The 21,816-nt window shown below is 41.2% G+C and overlaps 1 protein-coding gene across 1 annotated transcript in view; it reads left to right on the top strand.

The window, feature by feature from the left end:
• PKHD1 (PKHD1, fibrocystin/polyductin) overlaps positions 1–21,816 on the top strand; it is a 443,492-nt gene that overhangs the window by 232,590 nt on the left and 189,086 nt on the right. Inside the window, 2 exon segments of the mRNA XM_027525460.1 lie at positions 10,937–11,002; positions 17,506–17,634. Of these exon segments, the coding sequence (XP_027381261.1) occupies positions 10,937–11,002; positions 17,506–17,634 (195 nt within the window).

The raw sequence follows: 21,816 nt of genomic DNA, 5'->3' as shown, positions 1-21,816 counted from the left end.
TTTAACTGTGGCTATTCATTTCATGTATATTTTGAAACAAAATTTTAATTTCAAATTGCTCTTGTTTTATCACTTAACATGTTTCTGAGGAGCCTGTCTTGTTCATTGATGGGATTTTGTTTATGAATTGCACTCTAGTTTGAACAGTCAAAAAAAGCAAGCATGATAAAGGAACATTTGTGGCATACAGAACAAAAAAATCAAGTCATGCAGTTACAGATTTTTCTTCCTCTTTGATGGCATTATTTATTGAATTAATAGCAAGTTATACTATTGTGCTGTATTTATACATATGTTCTAAATGCATGTCTGTATAAGTGTCTCTGTATTTATATGTATATTTATATGTACATATAGAGGATATAGGTGAATATTTGAATATAAACCATTTTTATTAGGCAGATGGCTTTTATTAATTAAAGAGTCTTTGTATCAGAATCCTTTAGTATCTCCACTTTTGAACAATGTGAGTTGGTCAAGGAACAGGAAGTCACAGGGGGTTGATGGAATGTTTAATAAAGTTAGGGACCCTTGTTCCTTGGAGAGGATTTCCAGGACTCCAGGTCGTGACTTTCCTGGTCATTTGTGCCTTTGAGTGCGTGGAGTACATAGGTGACGAGAGCCAGTCCTGTTCCCATTCCCGGGCTGGCACAGTGAGGACGTGAGGGTTCGGGAGGAACCAAGGTTCACAAACAGGTCCCCCATGGTGGTGGCCCGTGCAGCGATATTGGGTTGTGTATGATGGGCTGTGACTTTTTATACCCTCTGTGTAAAGTGTGCACCACCACTGTGAAGTTGATGAGGAGGCGACCATGTTTTCCATAGACCAACCCCACTATGGCAGTGACGTAGTTGTAGCTGACGCCTCACAAAGGCTCAATGCAGTAGTTCCAGTTACATATTGATTAGCTTGTTGTGAAAGTCACTCAGTCGTGTCCGACTCTTTGCGACCCTATGGACGATACAGTCCATGGAATTCTCCAGGCCAGAATACTGGAGTGGGTAGCTGTTCCCTTCTCCAGGGGATCTTCCCAACCCTGGGATGGAACCCAGGTCTCAGATTCTTTACCAGCTGAACCACCAGGGAAGCCCTGATGAGCTTGTTACTTTCGCCTAATTGTTTTTTGGGCTGTGCGACTTTAAAAGTCTGTGACGGGGTAACTTACATAAAGTACATTTAATCTAAGAAGAGAAGAGAAGACTTCACAGTCAAAGTAGACATATTTCTGGAATTAAAAAAAAAAGAAAAAAAAAAACTCATAGCGTTGTGTGTACAGAAAGTTCATTTTATTGTAAGGGAGCTGCTTGACCTCCTCCAGGTCCACTGAGCTTCCTGTCAGACTCTGGGGGGTGGGCGTCGGGGAGACATTGCTCTTTTACCCGCCGGCCTTCAGTTCGGAATCCTGCTCCACTGATGTTTGGCTGGCCTTCACTCATTCCTTGACCACTTCTAAGTGGCCCTTCTTTTGTATTGTTTCTTCATAACCCTACCACATCCTCCTCGGAGAGGAAGTTTTAAAAAAATCCCAATTATCTTCATTTCCTCCATTTGGCTCCTTGGTGTATGATTTAAGATGCCTGACTCCTTTCCAACCCAGCGAGATTGGCAGAGGGTGGAACCCAGGCATTCTGGCTCCTGTCTGTGCCTCTCCACTAGGGTGTGCTGCCCACTCAATAATCGTGGACCCCTGACCAGCCAGGCTGGGGGGTGCCCGGCAGGTTTCCGGGAGAACGCTTCTCACTGATCCCCAGTGACAAAGAAAAAAATCCCGCACATACAATATTCTTTGACCCTTCCTTTTTTCTTCTTTACCAAGGCAAGTTTTGCCTTTGTTCGGCAAACGTCTTTACAGAAAGCAGCTTCTTTGGAAAGCTCACGGCCAGAGTTTGGGGCTTCGGGCTTTAATCAGTGGCTGGCTGGTTATTTTACCTGGGGCATGGAATTATAAATGTTCTCTTCCTCTGTGGCTACATCCATACAATGAGGTTAAGCTTACTTATCTATTGGAATTGTGGTACAAAACACCCAACCTCTTCAAGTGTGATTAGCATGTGTTGTTACTTCACTATACACTTTCTCAGTAGATGATTTCTCTAAAACGGTTCTTTCTTCCCCCACCTCCGCCCCCACCCTGAAGATGAACAACCTCAGGTGCCTTGAACTCAGCGTACCTGTCATAACTTGTCTGCAAGAGTCTCATTCTATTTTCCTTGACTAGCTTTTGTAAGATAACAGATTCATGATAACATGACATGGATGATAAATGGGTCCCCTGATTGAAACTTAATACCACTTAAGCAATTGTTACCCACAGACTAAGATAACCTCGCTCATTTAAAAACATCTCTCTTAAGGAGATTGGTTCAGGTTGCCTTTCTAATGCCCCTGAGATTTCTGCCCAATGAACCGCTTAAACACAGACCACGAGTGAAGTCCTTGCGTGCTATAGTTTGTGTGAGGGTCCCGGAGGGGCAATATTTGCTAGAATAAACTGTTATGAATGGCAGTCACGAACTGTCACTTCTGCGCCATGCTTGTGGACAGGTCTGACTGTAAAACAAGAGTTCCTTTATATTTTCAAAGTCAGAGTCAAATCCAGAGAACCCCTTTTTCAGTTTCTGCTCTTGGATTCACCAGCACTCCCATCTCTGCCTTACGCATGCAGTCAGATTCCCACTGCCTCTGTCCCTGCAGTTTTTCTTTTTCTTTTTTTCTCCAGGAATGTTTCAGTTCATGGTGAACTATTTTTATTTTTTAGTTACATTAACGCTATGAAATAATTAGTCAGCTAATTAATCTGGTGTACAAGCTTTGTAGGATTCTTCAGCTGTCAGTCAGGCCCAGGCCCGAGGCCTACATCTAGTCTCAGCACTCTCGCCCATGTGATTCCCGTTGCCATGGCTACTGGGTACATCTGCTGACACCCCACTCTCTATTTATTGCTTAATTAAGAATTTCACGCTCAGCCCTTATCTGCCTCTAAGAACAAGCGCACACTGTTAAGAAATTCCGAATTTAGGCCTGGGCACAAGGAAAGCCTTTCTTGCGGGGCTTGGCTGGACTGGAGCCTCTCTAACGATCTTCTCAGCATCCCAGCCGCCACCCTTCAATCAAAAATCATTAAATGGGGCAGAGATAATGAGCATGTAGCGTATCAAAGAAGGATGTTTGCTTGGTCCAAAGGAGGAAAAGCTGCTAGGCCCCATGCTCTGCTCCACTTCAAAGGCAGAGGAGACCCCTTGTCACTGGGGCCTGATAAAGCCTCATTTGTTCTGGGCTTGACTTATGCAAAAGGTCTGGTATGTCAGAGTCCCATCTCACAGACGTGGGATTCCCTCCCCCGGCACCACTTCTTGCCTCCACCTCCACCGGCCCCCTCCCTGGCCTTCCGCACACGCTCGTGTGTCAGCTCTTAGGCAGCTGGGCCCCCCAAAGCATCAGGCGGAGCGTGTAATCACTGACTCCACGCTGACAATGGCCACTTGTAGGGGGGTGGCCAGGAGGAGGTCTTCATCACAATAGGAACACAATTATTGCAGCTGCTAGGGAGGGCTATGCTTCTTCCTGTAGAAATAGAATAGGACTTGCCCCAAACAGGAGGACAAGGTTGGGGGGAAGTGGTGGGGGTGGAGGGGGTGGAGAAAACAATCCTGAGTTGATTATTCATATTCTGACTCTTGGAAGCCTGATGCAGAACCAGTGGGGTCCCAGCAGCTGTTCCCGCACCGTCCTCTTCTAATAATCGTGCATTCTGTCTGAGGTCAACTTACTTTTGACCCTGTCCTTTTTATACAGGGACGAGGCTCTTTAGGGCAAACTGTTGGGTTGTGGCAGGGTGCATTAAACACTCACAGCCCCTTCCCCTTGCTCTATCCCCCGCCCAACCAGCAGCCGGTGATAAATTCATATCAGATGCCGAGCTATTCACGCTCGCCCTCCTGAGTTCACACAGCCCCCACTCGTGCAGGGGAGATGCAGCCGAGCTGGGATATTGTGCGAGGTGGCAGCTGAGAAAGTCCGCCTGCTAGGCTCAGAGGCTCCCATGTACCACCTTCTTCTCATCAGACTGAAAAACAGACACGTCTAGCCAGGCTGGCCACTGCTTATTTCCAAATGTCCCACTCACCAGGATAAAGACAGGCTCTTTGGCAAGAATCCGGGGCTCTTGTCCATGAGGGCAAGAGGGCTGTGGATAGAAAGGCAAATGGACTTTATTGTCTGTTCCTATTACTCCAGAGAACTTAAGTCACATCACACTGAAGTCTCAGAAAAGATGCTTTAATTTGAGAGATCCTGAAAATAAGGAGTGTTTTCCCAACTGCCCAGGTTTCTCTCTCCTCAAAGCACTAAGGTCCTGGGATGGAGCTGACTGCTATCTGGACCCTTCTGTTTCTCAGTGGGTCTAGGAAACCCCATGCAACTCCTCTAGGAGGAATCTTGCCAGAATCTAAGGAGGGAAGACTCAGCTGGCTCCCCAGAGCTCTTGGGGAGGATTCTGTGAGCAGGGCAGAATCATAATCCTTTGAAACTCTGTACCCATTCCCATGTTGAGGCCCTCTGAGGCAATCTATGGCATTCTAGTTAATAAATTAATTTACATTCTTATAGAAAACTCATTCCCCAAAGATCCCCCAAGGATTTTGTACCAGTAATATAGAGAGTTGACTTCAGGGACTTGCATGACAAACCTTTATGGCAAAAATAGAATGGAACAGGAGCTGTGGATGTGAGAAGTGATTTTTGCTTCCCAATTACAAGCAACTTCTCCAAAAGGAGAAGGAAGAAATGGAGAAAAGGAAAGAAAGAAGGAAGGAAGGAAAACCCAGGAGTCAGAATCAGATACTTTTTCTAGGAATCACTCAAGATTAAGGAGCTCATTCTCAGTGACGCTGGTGGCTGGCTTTGGTTCATGCAGGTCACAGGTGGTATAACCAGTATCGTGACTTGGATTTTCTGACTGTTTCAGTGCTGTTTCTAGTATATTAGTGTTTTGTTTTGTTTTAATTCAAGCTTATGTTCCTACCCTTGTAAACCAAATCTTCTTTCTTCTATTTGTAGGAAAAACCTATACTTATTAACAATGCTTCTTAAACTTTAAGCATTAGAGTACCACCTTCGCACTTTGTCACATCCTACCTCCCGTACTATTACTTCCTTGATAATTTTCTTAAGTCGACTTCCACACTGTTTTATTTTTAAAGTCCATCTCTTTTTAAGCAATAATATCCATAAAATCATGGGTTTAGTGACCTACTTGCTTTCTCTAAAATATATTAACATCCATAACTATTAAAACTTTTATCCTACTAAAATCATCACATTTACTTTATATTTTGGGAGTAGACTTTGACCTTCAAGTTTTTGGTATAAATGATGAAAAGTAAGAATTGTGAATGTAAGGATCTTTTTTTTTTTTTTTTTTAAATTCTGGGTCCCTTTCCTCATTTGCTAAGAACACCTGCCTCTGAGTAAAAATCGCGTTTTGAGAGTAGGGTACGAAAAAGGTTGTAAACTCCCTTCCATAAGCGCTTTCTAAGTGTGCCTCCTGGGCACACAGCTGGAATGCTTGCTTCCAGGTTCCCTGTCCCCTGCCAGAGGCTCTGGTTCTGTAGATCTGCACAGGGCCCAGGAATCACACACCTGCTGCGCAAGTGCAGCCAACATTGCTCTGAGTCAGAATAACAATTGTGATTGTTCTCTGAGTTAATTAAGAAGGTATAATTGAGCTAACTCTCAGGACTGTTTAATGTAGATATATTTGTCGACATCTCGATCAAATTCTTTTGCTCTTAAAAAATTACACCCTTTAAAGAATGAATGTTGGGAGTAATAGGAGACTCTTAGAAGGATTTTCATATCCTATTTCTTTGAAGGTCTTGAAAAGATCCTGAGTGATGAGGGCTGAGGTGACTCAGTGGCTGTCTCTGAGAGGCTGGAACCAGACAAGAGTGTGGTCCTGCAAATCAAGTTTTAGCTGCCCAAGAACCAGTTAACAAAAAAGCCTTCTCTGTGGCTGGGTGAAAGAAGTGATTTCTAGGGAGCAAGAATTGAACAGGGAGGGAGAAGCAGAGCAGGAGGGTACAGGAGTTGTGAGAAGTGGTAGAGGCCAACAGGGCAAGTGAAGATGAAAATGCCAAGAGAGGATCAACCCAAGAGCTGGCCCATGAAGATGGTGCTGGAAGTGGGTCCAGGGCCCACAGAGATGGAAAGCAGGCATGAGTTGATAAGACTGGATGGAACTCACAGACACAGAAGTAGTTGCTGTTTTCTGTTCTGTCCACATGCAGATAGAGGGTGACTCATCCTAGATAAAGGTGGGCTGAGGGAGAAGTCCCAGGGTGTGCATAGTAAGTTGCCTACATACAAGCGAATTCAGTTCCATAATTAATGCGTAACTTGTGCATAAGTCCAGCAAAGTTAACCTAGGTACCCAACTAACACAATCAGCTATATAGTAGTGTACTGTAATGGGTTTGTAATACTTTTCACGCAATACATAAAAACCGAACAGACCCCCAAATAAAACATTTTTAAACTTGCAGTATAGGACCTTGAAAAGTACAGTAGTACCGTACAACAGCTGGCACACAGGGGCTGGCGAGTGAGCAGGCAAGAAGAATTACTGACTGGAGGAGGGGAGGAGGTGGGAGACGGTAGAGCTGAAGGAGGGTCAGCAAGAGGAGACGGAGGGCAAGGAGCAGTTTCAGTGACACCTGACGCCGATGGCCCTGGCTCTGGTTCCTTACTGGAACAAGATGCACTTGCACGTCTTTGAAAGTTTGCAGCTTGAAGGTTTGTATGAAGGGAGACTTACTGTACAATCCTCAGAGGCCAGGTGAGCAGGGGATAGAATGAAGAAGAAAACAGGCGAGGGATCTATTGCTAAGATGCCAGATGGTTTTTCTTTTCAGATAGACAGGTACTCTTCCCCTCCAAAATTCCAAGAGAAAATGGGACCTGCTCTGGGAGAGAATCAATTAATTTTTCTCTTCCCTAGGGCCCTCATGAGGACAGAATTTGCCAGCACAACACATCACTCTGGCAGGCACTAGAATCAGATCTACTTGAGTAATTCCTCTCTCACCGGGAGCCATTTTCTTACACGTTTTTCTCTTTCTCCTGGATGTCTGTGTTTATAGCAAGCTTAGATCATATAGCACTCATCAGAATAATTTGGCCATAATTGACCTAAAGACTTCTTTTCTTTTTGAGGATCAACCAGATATTCTTACAATCTGGGAAGGATCAACAGCAGTGAGTTTCCATTGATAAACAAAGGAGATTAACCGTTCTCGTCTTACAAACACAAAATCAGAAATCATAAGCACTGAGAAAACATATGTACAGTATCACAGCTTGTGTTAGGCTCTTAAACTCTCCCTGAGTCAATACCTTTAGTCTCAGATGATTTTTATCCTTCTTTGTATGTACCCAAATTGGAAATGACACTGCATTTATACTGTCTTTTATAGAGTCAAAGCACTTTAGCAAACTTTAGTGGATCTGGTTAAGTTGCTTACAACTTGGAATACTAGGGCTCATCATGATTAGGTGCAGCTGTCAAAAGAGTAAAAGCATTTTTTTTTTTTTGGTTTTGTTAACTGGCTCCTAGAAAAATGAGCATGTCTTAATAACAGTATTGATGATGACTCACATGTATTGTTCATTGAAACCAAGTCCTGTGCTAAGTGTGTTACCTGGATTATCCCATCTTTTCTTCCTGATCACCCTATGATGTAGGTAATAGGATGATTCCCATTTTTAGAAGAAGTGAGTGAGGCTCAGAACTTGTCAGTTACCCATGTAGAGGACCTGGAAGGTCTAGGATTCAAATCCAGGCTGCTGAATTTCACCCACAAGCTTCCTGTTTACTCTCTGTGGTCTCTCTCAGCCTAGAAAGGGTGTTTGGGAAGAAGCAGCCTACTGCATCAGCGCACGTGCTCAGAGGCAGCCCGCAGGGGCCATTTGGTATAGGAAATCAGACTTTTCTCATTTTTCCTACTTTCGGTGCCTGTGCCGCATTTTCTCTGCTACTGAAACTGCTTCTCTTCTCATGTCTGCATTGAGGAAGAGGTTGCTCTGAAGGTTGGGGCCATCTGTATACCTGTAAAGGCTGAACAAAGCCAGAATCTGCCCAGCTTGGAAGCCACTGGTACAGAGGTGCAGGCGTGAGAGCTCGCTGCTCCAGGGAGCCTTGGTTTACTAGCAACAGGGCCTGGGTGAGGGCTTTAGTGGACAAAGGAAAGTGAGACAGCCTATCATGAGAGTCAGAGATGTCCAGGGTTCACCTTTTCCGTCTTCTGGGTAATCATCACTGCTGCCTATCAGGACTGTATAGTCAGTGTTAACTTCAGCGCCGGACGCTGCACTGCTGGTGGGATCCTTTACACCCAGGGGATTCTGGATGCATGGATTACTTTCCCTTTACTTCAAATCCCCTCCTCTATGTAGTGGGGAAAATGCTGTTTCTATTCTCCCCTAAGTATAAATATTATATATTTTGGGTTAAATAAATCATTATAAAATTGCTAGAGTAGCTTTGAAAAAGACTCTTTACATGTGACTTTTTTCACTTTCTTTAACCTCAGGGGCTGTGTCTTAAGGAAGAAGGCACAGATGTACTAAAATTTACAAATGCCTGGAAATTATTAATAAGGATAATTGAAATAGTTTTTATTGAAATCTAGTTGATTTACAATGTTCTGTTAGTTTCTGCTGCACAGCAAAGTGATTCAGTTATACCCACCCCTACACACACATATATTCTTTTTCATATTCTTTTCCACTATGGCTTCTTACAAGATATTGAATATTCCCTGTACTATAAAGTTGGTCCTTGTGTTTATTTATGTATAGTGTTGTGTATCTGCTAATCCCAAACTCCTACTTTGTCCTTCCTCCATCTTTGGCAACTGTTCGTTTGTTTTCTATATCTGTGAGTACAAGGATGATTTTTATAACATCTTTAAATGAGCTAACTTCCCTTTCCAAATGATTCTCGGATTTTTTTTTTAAATTTACCTTTCCTAGAGTTTGATTCTATTACAATATTTTATTCCTTTCTCTTGTGCAAGGGTATTTTATTGTTATAGACTTATGCATGTTTTTAGATGTCATTTTGTCATAAATTTGACTTTTCTTTCTGATTGAATAGAATTTTTTTACTACTTTGTCTTTGAGTTCCTTTAAAAGGGTTATTTCCTGCCTCCAATTGTTTAATTTGTTGAAATGGTGAGTTATTAATACATCCTGGCATCCAGAGTAGAGCAGTTTATCTAGATTGGTTCATGAAAGTTAAGATATACATGCCCAGCAATGTCTAGGATCTTAAGGTACAGGAGAAAAATCCCTCTCTCAGAGATTTAGAGACAGACCTTAGGATAGAGGCAGTCCTGAATTCACCACAGTTGATGCACAATAATATTTTCTCATTGAGAGTGACCTTGCTATAAGTATCATAGTTTGGTTTTAGGAGTGCTTTTCAACTTTAGCAAATGCATATAGATCAGTGTGAGTAGAAATGGATATTAGGACATTATAGGAAAAAAAAAGAGATGTTGAGCTGGTGTCTTTATTATTAATTATTATTATTAAGTTAGAAAAGTGGGTGAAATGGGCAATTGTATAAAAAAACAATATAAGCAAAGCTTTGGAAGGAATGATGAAGGAGAACACATGAAGAACAGGTCGGCCATTGTGCCTGGTCTCAAAATGTGTACAGTGTAAGGAGAAAGCCGCAGACACACACATTTTATAATAGGGAAAATATTTTTCACTGAAGTATAGCTGATTTTCAATATTATATTAGTTTCACGTATCATCATGATTCTGTATTTCTGTATTCCTGAAGATGATATTCTACTATAGGTTATTATAGAAAAATTTAAAATGGAATAATCAACAAAGAAAGAATAAAATCAGAGAGGTCTCATCATGGGTGTTTTGCGGACTTAATGTTCTGAAGCTTATGCTTTGTAATTAGAAAGAATGATCCTTGGTCTACTCCAAACCTGCCACAGAGGAAAGGGTTTAGTGCTCCAGGGAGAGGCAAATGGGGGGCATGAGTGGGACCAAGGCCCCAGGGCTGCAACCTTCAGCATCATTGGGCTCTTCAGTGGTGGGAGACTTTGGCCTTCATGGCATCTGATAAGGCAGAAAGGTAATTAACCAATGAGAGGCAAGGTGTTACTGAAAAGTGGGGTTCGTGCACCTGATTACTAATTAATCAGGCGTGAGAGCACCTTGTAGATGCATTCACTATTTAATTATAGCAGCCTCTCTTGGCAAAGGAGCATATGTTCCCAGCTTAATCTACTGGTTTATACTGACATCAAATTGTCATTATCAGAAGGAATCAGGCCTTTTGATTATTTTCACTAATTTATTGAACACTTAAAATTAATGAACCCCAGGCCTTTCAAATGTGCTCAGTTGGTTTGGAAGATAGGAGGAGAAAGTGGAAGGGGGGGGAGGTTGGAGAAACAACTTCATTAAAAGGACAATTTGCCTGGATAAAGGTAAAGCAAATACATTTCATGGGTGATCTGAATTCTATTGGTGAAGAACACATGAATTCCAAAAGCTGAGCCTTCAAACTGATGGAAGGGAAATAGGATATGAGGGATGTCCTGCTGACCAACACTGGCCTCCAAAAAACATATGGTTAAAGGATTTTTTTCCCCCTAATTATTTACGTGCCGATTCTCTTGGAAACCTTACTGTGATTAAGTTTAATCGAAAGCAAACAATCAAAATCAAATGTTGGAAATCAGTTGTTAGACTAACTAACAAGGACTGAATTTTTTTTTAAAATTTTGAAAATGTAATTAGATTGGGGAGAATTTAACATAAAGTCGTCTTTCTCACATGTGAATATCTGTTGTATTAAGAGAATCTTTGTATCATATCCAAGTTGTGATTCTCTTTTGTATTCAGTTTCAGGTGAGGGCCAAGTTAAAGTAGTTCTCCAGGTGAGGAAAGGTGTGGACCCGACTATTTCAGGTGAGTATTAACCCACCAAATAGAACTGCCGGATGCAAAAAGATGTCTTCCCATCATTTTATAAATTTCTCCCATCATATTTTTTTGTAGGGAAGGGATCAGCCCTAACGCATTTATGTCTGACAAGTCCTCACTGCGTCACCCCTACAGCTAAAATATACGGATGCATGTCAAAGAAAGATATGAGTGGTGCATTTTAAAACATTGGAAAGTAAGAATTACAACATGTAAATAAGCACGTTTCATAAATTATGGACCATATGTGCACATAGGAGTCCAGATCTGCAGATGGGCCATTAGGCCCCCACCAAATGGAAAGAAAAATTCAGGGTATCTCAAAACTTTAATTGTTCCCAGTAATTTCAGGAAATCAGGGTAAACAAACCCTCCCCAAAAGTCAGATGGTTCTGTGAAATCTTCCTAACTCATAAAAGCTAAACTCTCAAAGACTAAATGACTCATAAGCACCTTCTAATGTATTACGTTGTTTGTTTTTGTTTATTCTGAGGCAGTTTAACTATACATTTGCAGCCGGGATAAATCTTTTCAAAGGCCGAGTTTTCCTTTGATTTCCAGTGGCATTTTTTTGTGTTATGTCAGAGAAGAGCCAGGCTAATCAGAAAATGATCTAATTCCTCCATTTATTTTATTTTTTTAAAGTTCTCCATTTAAATTAATAAATTAACGAGGTTAAGGTATTGCACTAAAACTATAAACTGACCTTGACTATTCCATGCTTATTTGCCTGAGAAGAATGGGATTCTTTGTTTTTATATCTGTGAACTGCCATCGCCTTTGCTCTTTATGTTCCTGGTCCTTTTTCACTTTTTTCCTTTAGGTGACTCACAAGTCTCTGTTGAATCTCCCATGTGATGTGTAGGAGGCCACAATGCTGAGCAAGATGGAGTGCTCTTTGACTTCATGAGGTCTTATGGTCACTAGGAGGTGTCAATCAAATGACTAATTAATGAAGGAATATGTTCCTTTTAAAATAATTGTTACCAAAGAGAAGTATCATGATTGTTTTTATGTTCAAACTCCCCCAGAAGAGATGCGATTGGTTGGGTGAGGCCTTATTTTGTAGAGAACTACCTGTAGGGGGAGCTCTTATGCCAGGTCCACTGGGAGGATCCCGGACCATCTCCACCTGTAGGTGGCCATTCCTGGTTCAGACAGCTTTCATCAGCATAACATGCCACTCAGCACTTAGTGTGAAGATGTCTGTACTAAGGACTCTTTGGAAGGACATTGTGGGTAGCTGGTATCTGGGACTTTTCAGCAGGGGTCAGTTTAACTGGGAGATGCTTCACTTGGCCTGTCAATTGCAGCATGCTGGATGAATAGAAAGCTGGTGCTTCACAGAGTCGTAGAATTTTAGTAAGAGAAGGAACCCCATAAAGTATCCTATCCAACTGCCTCATTCTACAAATAAGGACATGGAAGCCTAAAGATTAAGCAGTTTACTTAGTCACATTCAGTGGTTGAGCCCGGATGAGGACTCAAGTTTCCAACTCAGGCCAGTGTTCTTTCTGTTATACCGTGTAAACCCTAAAGTGTTCAAGCTACCTTTTTTGGTATATTTTAATTTGTGAGTTACATTAAATTTATTGTATATAGCCAATTTTTGTAGCTTATATAGATTGGGACACAAAACTATCCTAAGACCCAGGGAGTCATGGAACTAGTATGTTACCATTTGTTATATTCAAATATTTATTATTAATATGGTTCCAAGGGATTGATTGATCTCTATCATGTAGGATATAAGCACTAATGTCAAAATTAAACTATGGGTATGTATTTTGTTTAATGGAGAGCTCTATGAAAAACAGTAAAATGTTTGCAATATCAAAAATTCTTTGACAAAACAAGAATGGAATACACAATGGAGTTCCATCTATATGCTCCCATTAAGAGATTCAATGAACATGTAATGCAGAAAATATATTTTGGGTTTAGGTGTTCTGCTACAGAGTCTTTTAGCCTTTTATTTAATTGAGGACCTAACCTGTGTATAAGACTGTGCTGGTCATTGTGGGGACGTTGGAAACGCCAAGGAAGCAGAAATTAAAGTATGTATGGGGCAGTGTTGGGAAGAAGCAGAGAAAGTGGTGCTGATGAAAGCTGTTGTGTGGTGCTTAGTCAGGTTGGGGTAAGGATGTATGCTCGTCTGGGTCAGGATGGTACCCAGTTTTCTGAAGACCCCATACAGGTCTTAATGCTCCTCCGACACTGTGACTTCACTGGTTTTCTCTCGGTGTCCATGGCGCTTTATAAAAGATGAAGGAGAGGAAGAGGATGAAGCAACTCACATTAGGGGAAAGTAAAAATATTTCTGAGGAGCTTTTACCTCAGCCATGTTGTCTTTTCAGTGGGGGCTAATTGCAAATATTGTTGACAGTATTTACAAACATTCAGATGATTGGACAGAGAAGGAAACGGCACCCCACTCCAGTGTTCTTGCCTGGAGAATCCCAGGGATGGGGGAGCCTGGTGGGCTGCCATCTGTGGGGTCGCACAGAGTTGGACACGACTGAAGTGACTTAGCAGCAGCAGATGATTGGATACTCTTTTCCTAAATTTGTGCTCCCTTTCCCCACAGATTGGGTTTATTTCCTTTCTTCTGGCTTTGAAATCTGTCAGCCTTTCTCCTATTTCAAGTCAATCCATCCCTTCTAGCATCTTTTGAACTTTATTTTATCAGCAAATGAAGTTAACCTCTCCATCATTCCTGGCTCCTTCTGTTCAGTACCTCTCAATTAAAAAAAAAATCAAAACAAAATTCATAGACACTGAGTCTTCCACAAGTTGACATTGCTTCTGCAGACTTATCAAAAGATAAGCCTTCTCTTGATGCAGAGCCATAAAAAGCACTGTTTATAATAGTCAGGACATGGAAGCAACCTAAATGTCCATCAGCAGATGAATGGATAAGAAAGCTGTGGTACATATACACAATGGAGTATTACTCAGCCATTAAAAAGAATACATTCGAATCAGTTCTAATGAGGTGGATAAATCTGGAGCCTATTATACAGAGTGACGTAAGCCAGAAAGAAAAACACCAATATAGTATACTAATGCATATATATGGGAATTTAGAAAGATGGTAATGAAAACCCTGTATGTGAGACAGCAAAAGAGACACAGATATATTGAACAGTCTTTTGGACTCTGTGGGAGACGGCGAGGGTGGGATGATTTGGGAGAATGGCATTGAAACATGTAAAATATCATATGTGAAATGAATCACCAGTCTAGGTTCGATGCATGAGACAGGGTGCTCGGGGCTGGTGCACTGGGATGACCCAGAAGGATGGGATGGGGAGAGAGGTGGCAGTGGGGTTCAGAATGGAGAACACATGTATACCCATGGCTGATTCATGTCAATGTATGGCAAAACCAATACAATATTGTAAAGTAAAATAAATTAATTAATTTTAAAAAAAAGGAAAAAAAAAGAAGCTGGGTAAATGAAGGATTAGATGGCAATATTTGGCTCACATAATGAATTGGAGACCATTTCAAGTGGTGACTGTTGTTGACTGACAAATTTGAGAGGGAAATGTTGGTCTTGAACAGTGTTCATGGACTCCAGTTTTAAGATAAGTCTAATTTATCTAAAAAGTGGGAAGACAGATCAAAGGCTTAGGATCTCGGATCATTTCCTCAATAAGTGTTTTGCATGATCAGACCTAATGTCTTTTCTTCCTCACTTCTAGTGTACTCCTAAGTCTGCTATAATTCAAGTGGTTCCCACCTCCAGCACTCCACTGACACTGTCTTCATCCTGCTCACCCATGCCCTGGTTGTCACATTCAGCAGCCACTTCTTATTCCTTCTCTTCTTGGAACTTTGCTATTAACAAGATCACTTCTACTCTCTGGACATTCTTTATTTCTTAGTCTTCCAAGACATTCCTCTCTTCTGGTTCTCCATGTATATAGCTGATAGCTTTAACTCTTTAGGCTTCTTTTCCTCTCCTCTCCTTTCTGTATTAAAAATAGTCACCTGGAAACCTGATGTTAACTGTATAGACATCTCATAACTGCAGGAGACTAAACATGTCCTTCGCTATTAAGTGTTCTTATTTTAAGGCAAGATGGTATAAAATAATCAAATTCATTCATCATAACATTTCTTAGAATAGCAATTTCAAGATTTAGTTTGTTCAGTTAAAGACAGGTTTAACCCTCCCATAGATAAGAGTGAAGACAAAAATGAAGAATGTTTCTAACGTGTGATACAAAATTGAAACAACTAAGGGTTTTTGAGGCTTGGAGTAGGGTTTTAAAGAACCTGATCATTGCCTGTTTAAAATATCACTGGAAATGAGAACATCTCTTTCTGTTTTGTGGTGTCTGTTAGTGGCCACCTCAACAAATATCCCCACCCTATCACCATCTGGGTATTTAGAGTATAGTACTGGAAAGAAAACAAAATTGAAAAGAAACTTAGAAAGTTTCTTTGTAAGAATGTATTATATTATTGGTATTTATAAAATATTTCTATTTTTTAAATTTTATTTTTTTAAAAATGAAGTATAGTTGATTTATAAATTTATAGTTGATCTATAGTTTCTGGTGTACAGCAACATATATATATATATATATATATATATATAATTTTCTTATGCTTTTCCACTATGATTTATTATATAATAGTAGATAAATATAAAATATTTCTAAAACCTCTTTCACAATAAAGTTTGTTCCAAGACATCGCCTGGTTTCCATGGTGTGGGATATACTTTGTGCTAATTAAATTGTCTAGGATTTCTACTTGACCATAATCCATGTATTTTTAAGTTATCCTGGGGCCCTAATTAGACCATAACCAGCAGGGAGTTGGGTTCATACAGACAAAATAGTCAGGTGTTCTCCATGGTTCTGACCTTAGGCATTTTGTCTTTCCACACTGTAGTCCCAAGGAGCTCTCACAACCCATCCTCAGATTTTCAAATATGGCCTCTGGGCCAATGATGCCAAGATCCATCTCTCAGATTCAGAGTTCTTTCCCGTCCTTCAGATTCACATCCATCCCCTGCTTGCCGTGCATCTCTACCTGGAGGCCTCAAAGACACCCCAAACTTTAAATGGCCCAAACTGAATTAATCAAATGTCAGTCTTAATGGGCATCTCCACCAGGCACCAGCTATGCTGGAAACCCCCGGCTGACCCTTGGCATTTTTCTTACCCTTCCCGCTCTGACCTCTGGTTGTTTTTCTGGCCCCATCACCTGCCTCTTTGCGACTGTGTGACTCAGCAATACGATTGCTTGTATTCCTTCCACATGATCTCTCATTTCTTGCCATCCATTGTGTTCATCCCTCTAGAGGGCAGACTCTCAGTTCATATCCTCACCCCCTTCACCTCAATTGGGTCCTAAGCCTTTAAGTGCAGCTCAGATGCTCCGACTCCAGGAAGCCTCCCCTGGTGAGGTCTCACTGCCTGCGTTGGTCAGGTACCATCAAAGATAATTCCCTTCAGAATTCTATCCCCCTAGTATTTACTTATATACTTACACAATGTTGGTGCCTCCTGGGGGGCAAGCATGACATTTTATTTCTTTCCTTTTTTTTTTTTAAATTGTATTTTATTTTTAAACTTTACAATATTGTATTAGTTCTGCCAAATATCGAAATGAATCCGCCACAGGTATACCCGCGTTCCCCATCCTGAACCCTGCTCCCTCCTCCCTCCCCTACCCTCCCTCTGAGTCGTCCCAGTGCACCAGCCCCAAGCATCCAGTACCGTGTATCGAATCTGGACTGGCGACTCGTTTCATACATGATATTATACATGTTTCAATGCTATTCTCCCAAATCTCCCCACCCTCTCCCTCTCCCACAGAGTCCATAAGACTGATCTATACATCGGTGACATTTTATTTCTTTTTGCACTATTTCACTGTTTTTTAGGACAGTTCTGATAGAGGAGGCACTCATTATTTATGCTTATGAAGTTAGCAAGTACTAGAGGAGATTCTTTCTCTCATTATGTGAGTTTATGAATCTCCCAGAAAATCTGCCAAGTAAAATAAGAACTGAATGTAAAATTACAAGTTATATGATCTAAATTACATAAAAATGCTGAGAGATTCTGGAAGGAAACACAAATAAAAGGTTAATGGCAGTTATCTCTAGGTGGTGAGATAGTAGGCAATTATTATTTTTCTTTTTCTTTCTGTATTTGCATTTTACAAATGGCTCATGCTAAACATATGCTGTGCTATTCATAATAAAGGCAAAACACAAGTGTTTAATTGCAAAAGTAGAATACATTTTCCCTTCAAATTTTCCCTTCAAGTGGAGGTAATCCAAGGATTGAATAATTACTTATTTTATACATGGTAAATGTTTTCATTAATATAAATATCTGAAGGCAGCTTTTTGTGGGAAGTGAAAATGTCACCAGGATCTTAATATAAGGGTAGAATTTGCAAGTTGTCATAGTGAGTCAGATTTTCATCGTTACCCTTGTTATTTTCCTTTTGTTTTCTAGCTTCTATCTCTGTACCAGAGTCAGTTTTAAAATGGTCCCTCCCTGAAGCATGGGAAGGCGTGGCTGAGGGCTGGGGAGGACACAGCGGTGCCAGTCCAGGCCCTGGGGAAGACGTCCTGATTTTATCCAGTAAGTGAAACAATCCATGGTGTGAATAATCACAGATAGACTGAATCAGGCCAATCTGGGAATTATCTGTCATTTAGATATTCTGAACAACACGGTAAAGAATGTGAAAATAAATAGGCAATTATGTCTACAGCCTTCTCTTTTGGGTTATTACAAGAGAGGAATTTAATAACCCAGTAAAACCGGAAAAGATAGTTCCGCCTACCTTCATTAAAGGTGGGGTAAATAGCCCCATGCCAAAAGGAATTAGACTAATTCACTAACTGGATGATTTTTCTAATATGTCCAAGAACAGATTTATAGAAAATTTTAGTGTTCTTATATTTGAAAGACACGGAGAGTATGGAAAAAAGCAGTTCGTAAATGCCTCCTGCTCTTCTGCATTTGTGAATCTTTTAAACATGGGACTGAGAAATGACAAGGTCTTCTATTGCCATGGTTTTTCAAAGATGATGGGAAAGGAACAGATAAATCAAATAGAAAAGCAACATTTTACCAATCTATCATCTCTCCAATCTCTCACCTATCTTTTCATCAGTCCATCTGGCGGCTTCAGATGGTAAAGAATCTGCCTGCAAAGCAGGAGACCCGGGTTCGATCCCTGGGTTGGGAAGATCCCCTGGAGAAGGGAATGGCTACCCACTCCAGTATACTTGTCTGGAGAATTCCATGGACAGAGGAGCCTGGCGGGCTATAGTCGATGGATTCACAAAGAGTCAGACATGACTGAGCGACTAACACACTTCTACCTAGAACTCTCTTTTTGTTTAAATAAGAAGGGAAAGATGATTCCTCAGATATACAGATTTACACATCATACTTGTAAAATTCTTCTTTCTTAAGAGAGAATTCTTGAAACTCCCAGAAAATTTTCCTAGCCTGAGAAAAATATTCTTCATAGAACAGATATAGTTTCTCTAAAAGACCTATTTCCATTTATGATTTAATTTGAACTTCTAAAGATAATACTGAATAAAAGAGGATCAGTACTTGAAGAAGAATAGTTGGTCATCTGTGAAATAATAATATGCTAAAATATTAAACAAGTTCTTCCCTGTAGCTCAAATGGTAAAGAATCTGCCTGCAATGCAGGAGACCCAGGTTCAATCCCTGGGTCAGGAAGATCCTCTGGAGAAGGGAATGGCAACCCACTCCAGTATTCTTGCCTGGAAATTCCCACAGACAGAGAAGCCTGGAGGGTTAGTTTGTGGGGTCTCAAAGAGTCAGACACGACTTAGTGACTAACACACACACAATATTAAACACAAGTTGACAACTAACAATATTCAGGAATCATTCTTCATATATTAACTAATTTAATCTTCATAATAATTCTGCAATACAAGTAATATTATCATCATCCCCATTTTTACTGACATAGAAACAGGGCCCCAGGGTGGTTAGGGAACTTGCCCAGGGTCACACAGTTTGCAATTCAGCAGAGTCAGGATTTTGACACAGGCGGTCTGTCTCAAAGTCCTTATTCTTAACCAATCAAGTACATTCCCTTTCTAAAAGGACTGCTGCTGCTGCTGCTAAGTCGCTTCAGTCGTGTCTGACTCCGTGCGACCCCATAGACGGCAGCCCACCAGGCTCCGCCATCCCTGGGATTCTCCAGGCAAGAACACTGGAGTGGGTTGCCATTTCCTTCTCCAATGCATGAAAGGGAAAAGTGAAAGTGAGGTCGCTCAGTCGTGTCCGACTCTTCACGACCTATGATAAACAACAAGAGCGGTGGTGTCTTTTGCTTTATTCATGATGGGACGAGAAGGCAGGAAGATCAAAACATACTGACCACCTTCTGCGTATTGGTGGGGTGCATATGATACACAGAGATGAGGGCTGGAGGAGGGGGCTGACCGATACAAACTTAAACTGCTTATTATCATCCCACCCCCTATCACCCACCTCTCTCCATGGAGGATGGAACTTTTTGAATAAACAAGCTCATGAGTCATTCCTATACGGAAAGGAAAAATCTGTTCTGTCTCAGCCATCTCTTTGATGAATGTAGCCAGTGGATTGGCCCTGGGCTATGGTTTTCCCCACTAAGCAAGCTGTTTCCCCCACCCCATGCAGGAAGCACCAGAAGCTTTTGAAGGTTGCCAAGCTTTTAGTATCCTTTGGGACCTTTATGCTGAGCGACAAGCAGTCTTTGCTTTCTTGCTTGGCATTGCTGTTGTCTGTATCCACTGTGTGTCCTGGTTTCCAGGGTCCCTGGCATTCTCCATCTTCCTTCATTCCTTTCTTCATGGTCAGCTTGTAAGGTGGACTCAAATTCTTCACGAAGTTGCTCTTAAGGAGCACAAATCAGTGCTTTGGAAAAAGGCGGGGGTGGGACACAAATACGGGATATCTGAAGTGTCTCCCAGTTGGTCCTTCAGTATTATTGTAAAAATGAAAGTTAAGATTTTTAAAACCTGCCATTATTGTTCATTATTTAGTTTTCAATTGGAAAATAAGTGAATGAGAACAGATTTGTAATACATAATAAATGAAATCCTTACTTCTTATTGCCTCTCTCCTCTAAAAAGCCCTGTCTGTTGATAATTCTAGAAAATGATCTGAAAGTGGCCAATGTTTGAAATCTGTTCTGTTGAGGGTCTAATGCAGGAGCTCTGCTGGATTACTTCTCCCTTTTGATTTTTGGCAAACCCTGATATTTTGACCTTTGATGGCCCCTAGGGTTGAATTGCCCTCTTTCTGCTTATGGTTTTACCGTCTTGACCTTTTTCCTGGCTGCTCTGTTTTCTTTCCTCCTTTGCTTCCTCGAAATCAAGAGTTTGTTCATTCAAGTCTGGCACAAAAGAGACACCAAGTATTGCTTGAATGAAGCACACGGTCTCCAGGCTGCCGTCCGTAACTTAACACCAGAACTGAATCTGTGGGTTTCATAGGATTGACCCAGGGTGACTGCAGGATTATACAGGTCTATAGAAAATAACGCTTTCTCCTTCGAACAGAGTCCTAAGAATTAAGATTTTCCTGATGATAATGATGATGGTCCCAGCAACTGTAATTTGAGTGCTGGGTATGTGCTAAGTGTTTTACATGGATGTTCTCAGTTATTCCTCACAGCTACTTTGAGTTGGATCACGTTGTTATCTTCTTCTTCTTCTTTTTTTTTAATAACTGAGGGACTTGGTACTCAGAGAGGTTAAGTAACTTCCCAAGTTTCTGCCAGATAACAAGTAGAAAGGCTGGCAGAGGGAAGCAGACAGTTTGATTCCAGAGCCCTGCCTCTTTACCACATATATTTTTAAAAAACTCACCATTCCTACTTGCTCTGATACACTCAGATCAGACTCCATATTATACTGAATTTATACTTCTCTTCTTACTGTTTCCATTGTTCCCTTCACTTTGAATTAAAAAATACTATTTATTGAGTACCTGGCATCTGTCAGATATTCTCTAGGAACGCATTCAATCTCACTATATTCTCATTAGGTGCATACACGCAGAGAAGCTGGAAAAACTCCCCAAAGAGGTATCTGATGCAATGAGCCATTGGGGGAAGTACCCGCTTTGCATCTGGTAGCAAGTGTAGTTCTAATTCAAGTTAACATTCCTTTTCCAATTCAGTTTAACCAACAATAACTGAACACTCACTGTGTTCAAGGCACTGAACCGGGACCTCTGATCAGCTGTGATCTCAAGCAGCTGGTAAATTAGCTGGGTTGATAAAACACATACTAAAGCGTAATAATACAACATGCAGCTGTAATAATGAACAGAAGTATTCAGAATCAAAGTGTCTCAGGTGAGAAGAGAGCTGGCCCCGCAGAGCAAGAGGCATTTGAGGAGGACCTTGATGGACGGGGTGAAAAACTGAAGGCCAGTTATGAGGGTGAACTGGGGAGGAAGCAGTGCTTTAGGAGATGCAGGATGGGCTTTTGACTAGGATAAACCTGGGTTCACATTCAGATTCTGACATTTACAAACTGCATGATATGGGACAAGTGTAAATGCTTCCCACGTTCACTTTCTGACCACATGAGGGCTATAATTAACACATCATCATGTTGAAAGGATTAAATGAGATAACGTCAGTACACATGACCACTGTATGGAGTGTTGGTGATAATGGAATCAGAGATGAAAGCTGTGATTTTTAATGTGTCAGGTGCTCTTTTCTTTCATTTTCCCATCTGGCTGCCCCTCTTGGCCTCTGGTATTAGC

Source organism: Bos indicus x Bos taurus, chromosome 23 (assembly GCF_003369695.1).
Source record: "Bos indicus x Bos taurus breed Angus x Brahman F1 hybrid chromosome 23, Bos_hybrid_MaternalHap_v2.0, whole genome shotgun sequence".
In the NCBI taxonomy this organism is placed as follows: Eukaryota; Metazoa; Chordata; class Mammalia; order Artiodactyla; family Bovidae; genus Bos; species Bos indicus x Bos taurus.
This window is presented reverse-complemented; position numbering and strand designations above follow the sequence as displayed.